Source organism: Corvus kubaryi, unplaced genomic scaffold (genome assembly GCF_017639235.1).
Source record: "Corvus kubaryi isolate FWS band 111438036 unplaced genomic scaffold, C.kubaryi_AGA036_p1.0 37266, whole genome shotgun sequence".
Taxonomy (NCBI): Eukaryota; Metazoa; Chordata; class Aves; order Passeriformes; family Corvidae; genus Corvus; species Corvus kubaryi.
The window spans coordinates 4,462,422-4,477,387 of NW_024581081.1; the positions used below are offsets into that span (position 1 = coordinate 4,462,422).

General features: G+C 37.3%; 1 protein-coding gene across 5 annotated transcripts in view; it reads left to right on the forward strand.

Annotated features, from left to right (window-relative positions):
- Positions 1-14,966, forward strand: part of KIF25 (kinesin family member 25) — a 41,114-nt gene that overhangs the window by 1,456 nt on the left and 24,692 nt on the right. For 3 of the 5 annotated variants that reach the window (XR_006015548.1, XM_042025147.1, XM_042025150.1), the window contains exons 3-7: positions 3,070-3,186; positions 5,093-5,231; positions 10,045-10,148; positions 11,370-11,458; positions 12,983-13,025. Coding sequence is in view for 4 of the 5 variants with exons in the window: in XM_042025147.1 (XP_041881081.1) it covers positions 3,070-3,186; positions 5,093-5,231; positions 10,045-10,148; positions 11,370-11,458; positions 12,983-13,025 (492 nt within the window). In the remaining variant the exon portion in view is untranslated. The remainder of the gene's footprint in view (positions 1-3,069; positions 3,187-5,092; positions 5,232-10,044; positions 10,149-11,369; positions 11,459-12,982; positions 13,026-14,966) is intronic. The other 2 variants (XM_042025148.1, XM_042025151.1) reach the window with 1 other exon arrangement.

Sequence of the window (14,966 nt, forward strand, 5' to 3'; positions counted from 1 at the left end):
AGCATACTGCAACAGCTGGATGCCTTCATTTCCTTATATCCTTCTACAGAAGCATGGGTTATTCCTAGATCCTCACTGAAATAAGGAGCAGCCTGTGATAGTGTTTAGGGCCTTCAAAGGGGGCATTCCAGAGATTTAAAGAAGTTTGAGTATAGATCTAGGCTGCTGGAGCAAAGCCAGTGGTGGGTATTAGTAGTGATGCAAACTGTTGGCCAAGAGTTTCTAATCTGGGCTGAAACATTAACTGCTTGGGTGACCTCAGGGAAGCCATTTGCCCTCCATGTGGGTTTGTTAACACCCGTGGATAAAAGTGGGTTTAACATTTTTCAAAGTCTAACTGGAAACAGGTGGTATATCTGAAATGAGTTTTGCTGGGTATACACAAGAACATTAATTTATTCTGAGGAAATGTTTTTATTGTCTTTGTTCTGCTTTACAGTATTCACTGAAAGCCTTAAGTATTTCAGCTGATTATTTTTTATTCTCACAAGCTCAAGAAATAAATTATTCTAGTCAGTGAGGTGTATCAGATGTAGGAAGGAGTTGCCTGTGTATTAGAGAATGAAGCCTTGTTTTTGAAATAGAGCACTCCTTCATTTTATTGAAAAATGTGCTGGAACAAATGGGTGCCTGTAGACACACAAGGAGTGTGGGCAGTGTTACCACCAAGAATCAGAAACAATGTCAAGTGAAATCCTTTGCAGCTAACCTTGCACTGATGTTTCTATTCAGGCAGGTATTTAAATACACTTTAAAAACTTGCCTCTTCTTAGTTAATTTGCCCCAGCAATCTGAAAATATGAGCTGAACTGAGATCTATGAAATAGTTTTACCTTTAGTGAAGACTGTCTATTAAAAACAATACTAATTGAAATTAGTATTATTTAAGGTTGTGCAATATTGCACCATATGTCCTAATATTCTACCAGCTGTGCTGGTGAGAAAAGCTGCTGCCCTTGACTTGTCTTTCCCTGATCCTTCAGATCTGCTGGTGGAGATGCCTGAGTGATTGAGCCGTAACATGTTCAGTCACAGGGACCAGGGTTAACAGAGGTCTCGTTCTTAACTTGTAAAAGCTAATTGGATTTGTTTTGGCTGGAGTGAGTTGGGAAGCTTTGGAGACAAACTTATGAGGATTGCCATAAATTAGGATTTGCAGTGTAAATGTTTATCTATGGGTTGCATCAGTCTCATTAAACTGTTATCTCCTGCTCTAGACCGTCCCTTACATCCTTGAGACAGTGATGAATTTCAGCACCTCTGCTGTGTTCTGCAGCCTCAGCTATTGTTATCCCAGCAGTATACTGGAAGGGTTGTTACTGAACGTAGGAAGTCAGATTCTCTCTTGGTAGACCTCCTTTTGTCCTGTTTTTTCCAATTTGGAAGTCTGTTTATCTACCTGCATAGCCCTTGCTTTTATTAGCAGTCTTTGAGGTCCTGATCCTGCAGCCTTCTTTACACAAAGCCAAATCTGCCAGAATGGATCTGATTGCAAAACTGAGATTTCACTTTGGAGAAAGCTATGAGTAGTTCAGTTTCACTTCTGCTTATAATACAGCTGACTATAAAAATGGTTTAGTCCATTTTTTCCTTAGCGCAGGTTTGCAAGTTCTGGCCTATGAACAACTCTGATAAATATTAAAACTATTTTAGTGGAGAAAACCCCAAAATCAAGGCAACATTTGCAATAAAGATGAACTTGATAGTGGAAGTGATGAGGGGATGACTGCAATAACAATAGCATCGACCTTTCTGCTTTTATCGTCAGTGTTGAGAAATGTGGAGGGTCAAGGGGAATCTGTGCAGATGGTGCAGATTAGGTGCTAAAAGGAGGTTTTAGCTACCCTAAGCTGCCTTAACAACAAGGCTTGGCTACTGCAATTGCTTATATAGATATGCTTAAGTTTTCACGTGTGATTAGAGATACTAATTCTGGTGCACTACTCCTGTGCATTTTTGTGAAGCTGTTTGTAAATATTGTATCTGAGTAACGTGAGTCTTGAAAATCCTTAGATTTTCAGAGCATCTAAACACTGTATAGAGTCAGTCTCAGTATCTTAAAGCCTGTAAAAATTAAAAAAAAAAAAAAAAAGGCTTCTGGTCTTTCTTGTAAGAACTTTTGATATTAGTACTAAGGTGGTGCATTGTTGTATAGAGCTTCTGGTTGCATGTGTAAATAGAAGATTCATGCTTTGTGAAGGTGCAAAAGCCACATGAAAATGCTGGTTTCAATAAGTGAAGTACTGTTTTTTTTGGAAATACAATCTTTGTTTATCCTAACAGCTGTAGGATGTTACACTGTTTTTGCTGATATCATCTGTAGTTAAACTGCAATTAAATGTTTGCATTTTACCTATTGTTATCAGATGGTTGGAATTAAACCCATTGTGTGAGCAGATTTAGCTCTTTCATGTCTTTTGTTGTACTCTTCTATTCTTTTCTATTTTAAATAACAGGGGATTGCAATCACGGAATGTATGGTGTTAATAAAGCAGGAAATAAGTCTGTGCAAGAGACAAGTGCGTTTCAAAAACAAAGGAAGAGGCAATTAGTACTGGTTAAGGAGTGATGGATGTCAACAGGTGGCAGGGGAAAGTAGCTTAAGAACTTGCAGCTCATTTTAAGCACCAGGACTGTCAGAAAATTACAAAATTACATTTTTACTGTAATACAGATTCTTTCGTATTGCAGAATTTCACAAGAAATCTCTACAGAGATACCTTTTTTTGCATTCGTGTCTGTAAATATTTAAAGTTGTATTATTTCTATTTTCCTTTTGATTTCAATGTCTCAAAATTTTCTCCAGTTGGCCATAAAATTTGCTTTTGCATAATAGGTAAGTTTAGACTGCTAGAAAGCATTCTTCTTCACTTCCTTTAAAAATTGCTTTGGTTGCTGTGATCTCTGAAGACCCAGAGTAGGCTTTATTGGCACAGCTTGGCACCATTGCAACCCTACTGATTGTAGTGGAGTTGGTATTGTCAGGGACAGAATGCAACAGGAAACATGAGTGTTCAAAGTGATTTTTATTGTGATTTTTTTTGTGATTTTTAAAAAAATTTTAAATAGTATCAAGGGTTGGCTGGAGGAAGCACTAAAGAAGTATTGCAGCTCTATGCTGCTCATGGCCAGCAGATGAAGTTGCAGAAGAGTTCTGTTGTAACCCAGCTGCATGGAGCAATAAAGGTAAAGACATTTAGTAATAACATAGGCATGATCTATGCCCTAAACATTTACATGCTTATCAAATATAGTAAACCCCAGAAAATGGTGTGCTATGAACCTGAACTGTGGCTTTATTGTATTCACAACAGAGCTTACAGTGAGGTGTAACAATGATTTCATAGTGGTTTTGCTGTAATAGGCTGCAAAGTCGCTTGAAGAGGCTGGTAAAAGTGGATGCTCCTGAGCTCCAGGATCTTACATACACAGTGCTATTAATACCTGAGCTAGATATTTTTGTAATCAAAACTTCACAATTTCCCATTTGACTGTCATACAGACATCCCCTAAAAAACAATAATTGTGATATACTTTAATCAGATAGGCAAATCCTTTCAAAAAAGCATTTGAGAGCTCCACTGATTACTAAGAGCTCTCTGGCAGATCTCACAAGAGGAGTAGTTTGCTGTGTGCTCACTCAGGTTTTAATTTTGCATCAGAGAGACTGAAACTGTTCTCCCAGTGTACCGTAATATTTTCCTCAGTTGAAGTACTTATTTGTGAAGTTACTCTATAGAATAGTGAGTTCCTTTTAGGGACACTACCAAATACCAGCTTTTCTCAGGGCAGCACTGAATGCCTGCATAAAATGACTGACAAGTGTCTCGGGAAAAAATCTGATTCTTAACAGGCAGAAGGATGCAGCTTGACTTTACCCTTGTTGGACTAGATGATTGTTGTAGGTCCCTTCCAAAAGAGCTGTTCTGTTTTATTCTAATCACAGTGGTTCTGCTTTGTAAATTTTATGGTGGTAGTTTACATTTTTGTTTAGCTAGAATGGCAGAACTGCTTGTGATGCAATACCAGTGGATTGAGATAGCAAACTATCAGATGTCAACGAATACTAGGAGAGAGCAAAGCTCTCCAAATAAAAGTCTAGATGAACAGTCATCCTGTACCCATAATAACAAAAAAATACTTCTTCCCACTTAAATTGTGTGGCTTTCAAGAGTGAGAAATGCAGTGATTTTGTCCCTTTAGTTTAGATTGCTTTTTATCACTGAAACGAATTAATTAGTTCAACTAATTAGTACCACAGTACTAGTCAGTTTCACAGTTAGAAAAATAAAATGTCACAGAATATGTAACACTTTGTACCAGGCTGACAGTGAAACATCACAGTGCTTCTGTGAGATAAGGTATTGTTAATTTCACCTTAGAGATGGCTTTACATGTCCATTTCAGGACTTGGATGTCAAGAAGTTTACTAATCCTAAAATCAGATCAATTTGGTTTTTCTTAGGTGGACTTTTAAGTGAATATAGGCTGATCTTACAAACATTTAAAAGACTCATCATATATGTTACACTGAGTTACATCCATAATACAAATACTTTTCTGAACAGTAGCAGTTTCTGATCTCTTCAAAATACATCTGTTCTCATAGGAAGACATAGAACCAGCCTATATAAGAAATGACTTAAGAGTGAATCCTAGCAAATACCTTCTGATCAAATTGTGGAAAATGAAAGCAGTAAGGGATATATGGATCATGATTTTTCATTGCTGCTTCTGGATATGACTTAAAAGTGGACAGAGCCCACACATGTTCACACACACTTATTTTTGTCTGGTGAAATAACAAAGAGACTTGGTTATACCTGTAGCTGTGTTACGGTCAAAATAGGTATGATAAAATAATAAGGATCTATAAAGTCTTGCTGAAATTTTTAGGAAATTACATTGCTAAATGTTGTGCAGGATCCTTCTCTAAGCATGCTGAAAGATATGCTCCTGAAGGCTTCCTTCCATCAAGTAGAAGGTTCTTCCTGCCTGTGATATCTCACCATAAGAATTTGAGCTGTTAGATTGAGTGTTCTTAACTGCTGGTTTTGTGTCTTTATAACATATTTTTCTTCTTGCTGAGAAGAGGCTTAAGCAAGACCTGAAGAGCCTTCATTCATTTGCTCTTGAGCTTTCAAAAGACTTCCAACGTCAAAGCAAGACTTGTCTTTACCAAGTTCTGGCAGCAGTCCATGGGATACAGCTGCAAAATGAAGCAATGCGAAGTAAGGCTCATTGCACTTGCATTTTGAACATGTAACATCAACAATGTAATTGTTCAACGTTACTAACATTAAAAGGTTGAGTTTGATTTTTGGGAGGTGTGTCACTGAAATTGTAGCACTTGTTTCTTGTTTGACCTTAAATCATCAAGGAGTTCTGAAGCATTAGAAGAAGTACAAATAACTCTGCAGAGGTTTTGAGTGATAATTTGGATTTGTGTTTTGTGTGGATTACAGCTGCTATTAGACTGCTGCTGAGTTGGCTCAGCTGTAACATTTTTAAAGTGAAGTTCTCAAGCTTGTTTTCTTGGCTATTTTAGAAGAGCTGAATAAGGAATGTGTTGCATTATAAAGCTGAAATTTGTCTGCTTTTGACTGTACCAGAAAAGGACTTGGCTGATTTCAGAAGTTTCTGAAAATACTGCCTGAAATTAGGATAGACTTGATTTTTAATATTCCTGTGTATTTATTGAAAAAAAATTTACTTCCAAATCAAAAACTAGTTGCACTTGCTGGACTGTAGATACTAACAGCACATGGACTGCTGTTTTGGAATTCAGGTGCTTCCTTGTTCATGTATACATAGGAAGGGGAGCCAGTGCACTGGTGTACACTGCCCTGATCACTGAGGACTAAATGCATTGATCCTACACCTGGATCCCATAGTATGGATCTCTGCACCTGCTTTCAATATCCTTGATTCTGGTGAAGCTCCTACCAGGCTTGAGAAGCACATGAGACATGCACTGCTTAAATTGTTTGAAGTGTAGCAACCTGATGGACTACAACAAATACACAAATTTACAGTCAGAGACCCTTTGTGATGCTCTAATATCCATGTGTTGCCATTTAAAAGGTACATTTTCTTTCCTTGAATTATTTCATTTTCAGACTGATTTGATTCCAGTGGGACTCCTCATGTCAATAGCAACAAACAGCACTCTTGGTGAAGGGTGTTTTTAGAGAACTTATTCCTCTGTGTTATGTACTAAGTTATGATTAAAATGTATTTGATTACTCTATTATCCTTGTAGAGAAAATGCTCCATCAAGGAGTCTTTAAAACAGAAAAAAAAAACCAAAGTGGAAAATAAACTTTAAAAAGTGAATTTTTCTCTTGTTGAAGCAGGGGGCTAAATGAACAGATAGGAGATTGGATTTGGCACCTGAACTATTGTGGTGTAAATAAATAATAAGCATTCATTTGGAGGCCTGGCAAAATTCTGTTGACTGTTCTCAGTTTGCACTTCCTGGTGCACTGTTCTTTGAAATCATAAGCAGGAGAAGCTTCCCTGACTATAATGAAATAGCCTGTTGGTACTTTGGTGGATGACTTTTGTTTTGATTTTGGCTGGTTTTCAGTTTTTTGTGAAATGTTTTGGATGGTGATTCTATTGTTAAGGTTAAATATGACCATTGGAATTGCCATCCTTAAATTACATGTAATCTTTTGTAGACAGAAAGCCCAAAGTACATATTCTGGAGACAGTATATATTACCAGTTTAATCTTAAAATAGAGATTGAAAACAAGGGAGAAAATTACAGAAGAAGTATTTGAGTAGGTAAATTTCAAGGTTGTAGTTGACATGCAACAAACTATAAAACTTTCCTATAATAACGGAGTAGTTCTTTGCTTAGAAATATTTATTCACAGTCTGAAAATCAGGCTACTGCCTCCTTTCCCACTGAAACTTAAGTAGTAGCAATTCATAAGAGAGAGAAGTGCTCGTTATTCTGTTATTATAGGCCTGTTTTCCTCATGAATAAAGCTGCTATCATTTTTGCTAAAATATTGGCCACCGAACTGCAAATGATACTACTGAGAGAGAGGCAGTGATTCAGCAGATTTTTGGAAGGGTGGGAATTTATAAAAATTTAAGATTACTTTTTAGATTGCTTCACCATGCAGATATTATCAGAAAGAGGAAATTATGGTGACTTATAAGCCTAGTGACTTAGATATGCTTTGCAATTCCAAGGCACTTTTCTCTCTGGGCTGGAGAAGATTAAAAAAGGAGCTTATTTCCCATTTTGTCCATATGCTAGCACCTATGTGCTTTGCTCCTGTTGGAGAAAGCTGATCTCTGCACTGTGCTAATGACTTGTATGTGTGGAATGTGAACTATCATCATCTTTTATCCTCAGCTCCACAGGTGATTTCCACCAGCTCGGCCGCCTTATGAAAGCGTTTCCCTTAGTGTGGAGTAGGGAAGTAGGAGAGGGACCTTGGATCCAGCAACAAAAATATTGTAGCAGCCCAAAGAATAATCACAGAACCATAGAATGGTTTGGAAGGAGTCTGGAAAGGTCATCTATTTTCATTCCCCCTGCAGTGAGTAGGGACATCTTCAACTAGATCAGGTTCTCAGAGGCCCATCCAATCTGACCTTGAATGTTTCCAGGGATGGGCAATCCACCACCGCTCTGCACACCCTCTTCCAGTGTTTTGCCACCCACATTATAAAAACCACCTTTCTTTTATCTGATCTAAATCGACCCTATTTTAGTTTAAAACCATTACCCTTTGAGCTGTCACAACAGGCTGTGCTAAAAATAATGTTACAGTGTGGAATATAAAACACAGCTGAACTCGAAAGAAGTTTTGGTATTAGGTCTATTGCATCATAGCTGCTAGAAGACATGATCAGATTGATCTCCTTTTTTAAACTGGACTCTAGACTGGCAAGAAACGTTAAAAACCCCAGGGAACTATGGGGAAAACGATACATCCATATCTCAGATATGTTGTGGCTGTGCTAGGTTGTGCTGCTCCTGTTTTTCATGTCCCTGTTACGGACCTTTCTGTTATGTTTGTGTAACTCTTTGTGAAACCACACACAGGACAGATCAGGGAGCTGATCCAGGGCAGAATTTTCTCAGAAGGAAGGATTGCTTTTAGACCTCTGTGTGACTGAGGGAACACTTGTGTGATCACAGCAGACGGTCCAGTGCAGCACTGGAGGGAGGGAATGAAAAGCTCCTTAACCAGGACTGTCAGTTAAAGGAAAGGGACTGTGAAGGTTACAGTCCTGAATATGCTTGCAAGACATCACAACTGGTAGACTGATGTTACCGTGATCAGTAACATTTCAACAGAAAAACTGCTGGCGTTCCCAGCTCCCAGAAAATTTCCATATAGATCAATGAAGTGGGCAAAGGATGGGGAAAAGGGATGTCTATAATGGCTGCATTCATGTAGTGACTACTTCTCTTGCATAATGAAGAGTGTTATTAGTATTTTAAAACAGATGTACACAATGTCTACCTCTAGGTTAAGGATGAAAATGTAACTCCTGTATAGCTTGCATCTGATGTCAAGCAGGAAACTAGGAAAATGTTGAATGAGTGTTTATATTTGTTACTGTATAACTCTACTTTCAGAAAAAAATAAAATTTCAGAAATAATTTATGCATTAGGAAACTTTTGTTCTTTCAAGGCTGCAATAATGGAAGAGTACCCTCAGCATCTATTGCTTTGCCTTACTGCTTGTTTAAGAGACTTAGGTAACTCAAAATGTGTACACAAATTTGTAAATGAAGATACCTATTATGGAGATTACTTGAATAATGGATTCTAGCCTTGTGTTTTTAAAGGTACAGTATGATTAGGGATCAGTGACTGTAAGTGGCCCTTTTGATAATTTATGGTAACAGATTTGCATGGGATTCTCCAAACCAAAGCATGCTAGTGTTACTCTACATGCAGGATGCAAGAGGATTTTTTCATAGTGAAACTCCTAGACTTTGATTCCCCAGCTATTAATGTCATGTTTCCCCTGCGTGCGTGTACTTGAGGAGGAAGACTGTGAGTTGGAGGTGAACTGGTTGGAGGTCAACTGGTTATTAGCAAAAAAGATCTGAGAAATCTCTAGTGTAGACAAATGTCCCATGAAATTATCTGATTTTTAGTCTATACCAGAGAGAATAAATCATTTGTGTGACCATGCTGAGATACTGAGCCTGATCCTTGCTCTGTAAGGTAGCACACTGAGGTTGGTGGCCATCTGCTAACTCAGCTCTCAGACCTTGGTTTTGACTGCTCGATACCCTACATCTCCAAACTGCTCACTCGTTGCTGGGGACCTTGATTTCCCACTGGGGTTCCTAGAAGCTTGCTTTTGCACAAGCTTGCCAGTCACATAATATGTCTTCTGGTCTTTATGTTTGCTTTAGGCCTGCTCAGTGTTAATGTAATTGGACTGAAATAAAACCATTTGTGAAGTTAGAAGGCTTTTGTAATAACCCATATCACTCTTCTCCATTTTGTGAAGGAGACTCCCTAGGGTTCAAATGATCGGTCTTTCCTATGAATTCCTCATGGAGTGATGGACCTATCTTAAAGGCGAACCTTGTAACTGTTCAAAGGATTACTAGCACTGTAAGTGAGGCTGAGGATAAATGACATGTTAACTTCTTGTAAAGTTAGCCCACATGAGTCTAATAACTGCAGATGTGGTATGAGCCTTGCAAGTGACAGCCCCAGCTAGCAGCAGGCTGCTTCAAGTTCAGGTTTCAGGCTTCACTGGCAGGTAACATCACTCTAACTAAACTGACACATTTGAACTGCCTTTAAATATCTTATGATCTTGATTGCTTTTCAAGACTTCACATGTATACTTGTGGTAATTATTTGTAGCTTCACATAGCAAGAACTATGATGGGATTTTTCATAGGTGTCTAGTAAATCAGAAACTAACCTTCCTAACTGAAATTTGGTGAAGTTGAGAAGGTTTGTGCCTGTATTTCATGAGGTGCTACTGGACAATTCCTTTTGTAAAGTCATGGAGTTTATTTCTCTGAAACTGCCTTCTTCTAGTGTTTCAGATAAAAGCTTTTGATCTTGAACAGTCTCTGCAAGAGGTGACAGAGAGATATGAGAAAGAAAAGCAGAAGAGGAAGGCTCTACATAACAGCTTAGTTGTAAGTATGTTTAATAACAGAAAATTGGCTTATTTTGTTGAAATTATTCCCATAATTTCCTCACCAGTAAAAGTAAAGAATGTACTTCACATGGGTATATCACCTCCCCCAGCTGTCTATATATGATGTGTTTATTTGCTGAGGCACATTTGTCTTATAATAAACCCCACCCCTTTCTTTTTACACAAGATCTTCCAAATGCACTCATGTGACCTATTGCCCTAAGGAGTAGCATCTATTTTAAATAGTGGACAAAACTTGAGTTTCTTCATCCTCTTCTCTAAATTTGCAGCTTCTGAAATTGTTTTAAAATTCTTAAAATTATTAACTTGATATTGCAAAGTAGTCATCTTTTATTTTTCCAAATATCTCTAGCTGTAACCTGCTCAGCCATTAGTGATGGTTCATTTGGGATTAATTTTTTCCTATTTGTACTTTAAATTTACTCTTTCTCCCATCTTCACAAATGACTAGTTTTGGGTTTCCTGATTTAGGACCTGATTTTTAGAAACACAAGCCTCCTTCAAATAAAATTTTTAAAAGTTTTCCTACCTGGGATTATGAAGCTCTTCATTAAAAAGTACTTACCTTCTAAATTTTGCCTCGTTTCAGTTTACTGAAAGGATATTCCCCAGAGCAGTGGGGTATTAATTCCAGTGGTTAATAATCCTCATAGGCAAGCTGTGTTTAGTCACACAAAATGAGAAGAACTGATCACCAGCAAAAAGGAAGAGATAAACTGGTCTAAAATGGCCTACAGCAAAAAATCAGCTACTGGCTTTTTAATCATATAGGAACACAGTGGAGAGGAAAATATACAACATATTTTATATTCCACATCTTCCTCAGGACTGGTGGAAGAGAAATGGAGTGCGTAATGTTGTCTATTGAGTTAATACAGGTATCTGAAGAAGCTCAGGTAAGGAGGAAGGAGAAAAAAGAAGGGAAGGGAAAGATGGCTAAGAGGGGTTTTTTTTGTCCATGTGAACTGGAGAGGGCTATACAATTCCAGTGGTCTGGAGAGCTCATACTTCCTCAAATACTTTCTCCTACTTTACTAAGACAAATTACCTTGATTCTGTTTTGCTCCCCACAGAGTCTAGGGCTATGATGTGGTAAACACCTGCTTTCTTAAACATGTTCATGTCTGTTTGATAAATTTCAGTGTATTTATCCTCTCCAGTAACTTGTGTTAAAAGCAGCTTAATATTCTTATCCCAGGAACTGAGAGGAAATATCAGAGTCCACTGCAGGATTCGACCATTGCTACCTTTTGATGATGCTGCTGGACATTCAGTATCACAAGACAGGTAATCTGTTTTGGTTGTGTTAGATCCTACCTGACTCAAAATACAGAGAAAACAATAGTTATATTTATATGAGAACAACGGTGTCCTTGATTTTTTCTGGTTTTCTGTGTGTGGGGAGACAATATTGGTATCATAAAAACTAATTGCTGTTTTCTTTCTCCTGCTAAATTGGCTCTAGCCAATCTCATCCTCCTGTCTAAAAGTATGTTGACCTCAATAGAAAGCCATAGCTGTTCTGCCAAGCCAGGATTATCCTTGGCTTGGCAGAAGTAACACAGCTGCAATCAGTTTAGACTCTATTCACTATCCTATACAAATTCTGGGATGCAGTAATGTAACAGCTGCCAGAAGTCGTGGGTAGAGAAACACACTCAGCGTTACAATTGTTTTGTGATGCTATAGAACACATTGGCTGTCTGCACAAACATTGGTAATTCTATTTCAGTCTAATTTGGCTCTGCATACCTTATTTATAATACACTTACTGTAACTGACGTGTCAAAACATTCCAAGATCCAAAAGGAAAGAGGGATTAGATGCAAGTATCTGCTTAAAAAGCTGAATTCTCCATAGATGACTAACATGAAAGAAAATAGGGATTGAAGTGTATACAAAGAAAGAAAGAAAGAAGGGGAAAACTAGGTGGGTGGCTAGAAACCAGTAATGTTATCATTTGCTTTATCAGTAAATAGCTGATTTGGGGCTTTATTTTACTTTTACTGCCTGGTAATTTTAAAAGAGTACATTCAGTGTTTTAAAGTTTCAATTTTTGGCAAATCTTGCAAAAAAAAAAAAAAGAAAAAAAAAGATTGTTTTAATTAAAACAACGTCAAAAATAACAGACAAGGTATTTCAAGAAGCCTGAAGTTGACACTTGCATTAGCCTGTGCTTGGGATACCTGGGGAGGAACCCACTCCCTTTTTTTGTTGCCGTATGAAATAGTGCAATCAGGTGCTGACTTGCAGTGTAAAACAGGATGGACTGGGGTGAACAAATAATTGTCAAGAGTTCTTAAGGCAATAGAAAGTAATTTAAATAAAATTTATCTGTAAAGCTATGGACTGATTCTCCAAAAACTCTCACACATAAATAGATTTATACACCTCAGTAATCCCAGTCAGTGTTCGGACTAATCATGGATTCAAGATCAGGGATCTTGAAAAAGAGGGTGTTTTTTGCTTTAATGTTCTAAAGTGAAAGCTTCTTGTTACAAGCTCATGCAACAATCTCAAAATAATAGAATGGCTTGCATGTGAATTCTTCTTAATTTGGTTTGTTCTGAATGCCCTTTCTAAAGCAGATTATTTTGCTTGATTGCACTTTAATTTGTTTTTTATTCACAATTAACTGTGGTGTTAGTATGTACATAGGGTACAATAATAGTGGCAATTCTGAAAGGTACTCTTCAGACAATGTGTAGTTCACAGACACTTTAAACTTTGGTTTTCCTCAGCTAAGTGGAACACTTACGGTTTGAAAGGTACCTATTTTTCCCCTATTGGTGCTTTTTTCTTCCCTTACAGGCAAAGAAACTTTTCAGAAAAAGCGGCATATGCAGCTGATGATGTGAGTATTTGAGGGTGGAATTCAAAAGCACATTGGTAAATACTAGAAGAAGAAACAAGAGGGGCATGAGAATCATGAGTTTAAAAAAAACCCCAACAAGGTCAGGTGGTGCTCAGATTTGATTATCCATGGGTGCAATAGCAGGTGGTTTGTGCTATTTTCATCCTGACTCTTTGTAGGGGTAATAGCTTAGAGCTGCTGCTGGTGCAGCCATCCTTTGACTGGAGGTTGAATGTTTGCAGCAGTCAAACTGCTGCTGACTTCCTGCAGTCAGTCCCTTTGAGCCCCTTGTATGTGCTGTAGCTATTTCTAAAGTTATGTCAGGCTTTCTTCAGATTTTACTATTGCAACACAGCCAATGCATTAGGGCAGAAATATGATACCTCATGAAGCACAGCAGCCTCTGTGGTGCTGCAGTCAAGCATGTTAAAGTATCCTGGCTTAGATCCATCGGAGCAGGCATGGTCATTGAGGCTGCAAATCCAAATGACGTTCCAGCATTAATTGAGGCCATTACCAAGATATAAAATTTAAAAAGGCACAGTAGTGTGAGCTAAGGTCAAAGTATTAACTTGGATTTTAATTTTCTTAGCTCCCATAGTTCTTAGTTGGCTGCTCACTGTTACTTACATGGTGATGAGCCAAATTCTCTTTTATAGTGTAGTGCTTAAAATATTGCTGAAGTGACTGGAAGTATGTTATGCATTTAAATCTCCCAGATTATAGTTTCATTAGGCAGATATCACTTTCATAATGTGGATAATTATATATATCCATATCTATATCTGTATATATGTGCAATTAGGTAACTAATGGAGCACATGAAGAGATGAAGAAAGAGTAAATATGTCAGGAGATAAAAAACAGGGATCTGTAATGGCAGACATTGTATTCTGGATATCCTGACACATTTATTGTACTATAAAATGCTACAACCATTTCTGACCTGTTAAATTTTATTGCACAAGGATGAAATTTGCCAATATTTAGGTTTTGGATTATTTTGTATAGATATCTGATGTATTACAGTATCTATATGTTTACAGGCAAGGCTTGTCTGCTTGTTTATGCCAATTTATGAATTTTACTTTGTATGAAAGAGTGACCTTCAATATGCTAATCGTATGAAATATTTCAGGAATATAAATATAAGCACAGGCTTGATTGAGAAATGAAATTCGCAAAATATTAACTTCCTGGTTTTGGAAAACACAACATAGGCTTCAAATGTTTTATTGGTTTGCCTTGACATTTATTTAGTTAAAATACTTTCCAGTTTTGGTCAAATACCTGAAGTCTTTATGTTAGATTCTTAATATGAATTTATCTTTCTTTAAGAAAAAAATATTGTTGCAAGAATCCTTCTTACAAGAAACACTCAATTTAGACTAATCTTACAAAAGTAAAGGAAAAAAAATGTTTATTGCCTATTTATTTTGCTATTAACAACTGAAGCTGTTATGCTTGTGGCTACGATAAATGTGCAATTTTCAGATTAAAATATGGGGCTTGACTTGTTATTGAGCTTTTAGTTGCAACACAGTCAAAGATTATATTTCTGAAAACAACCATTTCCCAGACAATGATTTAAAGGAAATTTTAGATCAAGGTGAAGGAAGACTGTCTGTGGTAAAGGTGCTGAGTTTATTTGTTTTGCTTTTTAGATCATGACTGTCTCTCAAGATTTTTTTCCTGAAAATACTTTGTGTGTAACATAACCAGGCAGTTATTTGCCATGATTGTGTTAGAAAGCAGCACATTTGAGAACCAGATCCATGGAGACAACATGACTTCCATTTAGTCTTTGAGTGTTTTTTCTTTTGTTTGTTTAGAGATTCATATCATTCTTAAGACACATGATCTCTTTTCTGATCTTGCTCATCTTGTCTAGAAAATCATTATTCTGATTTTAAGTCTAAAGAAGGCTTAAAGTTTTACTAG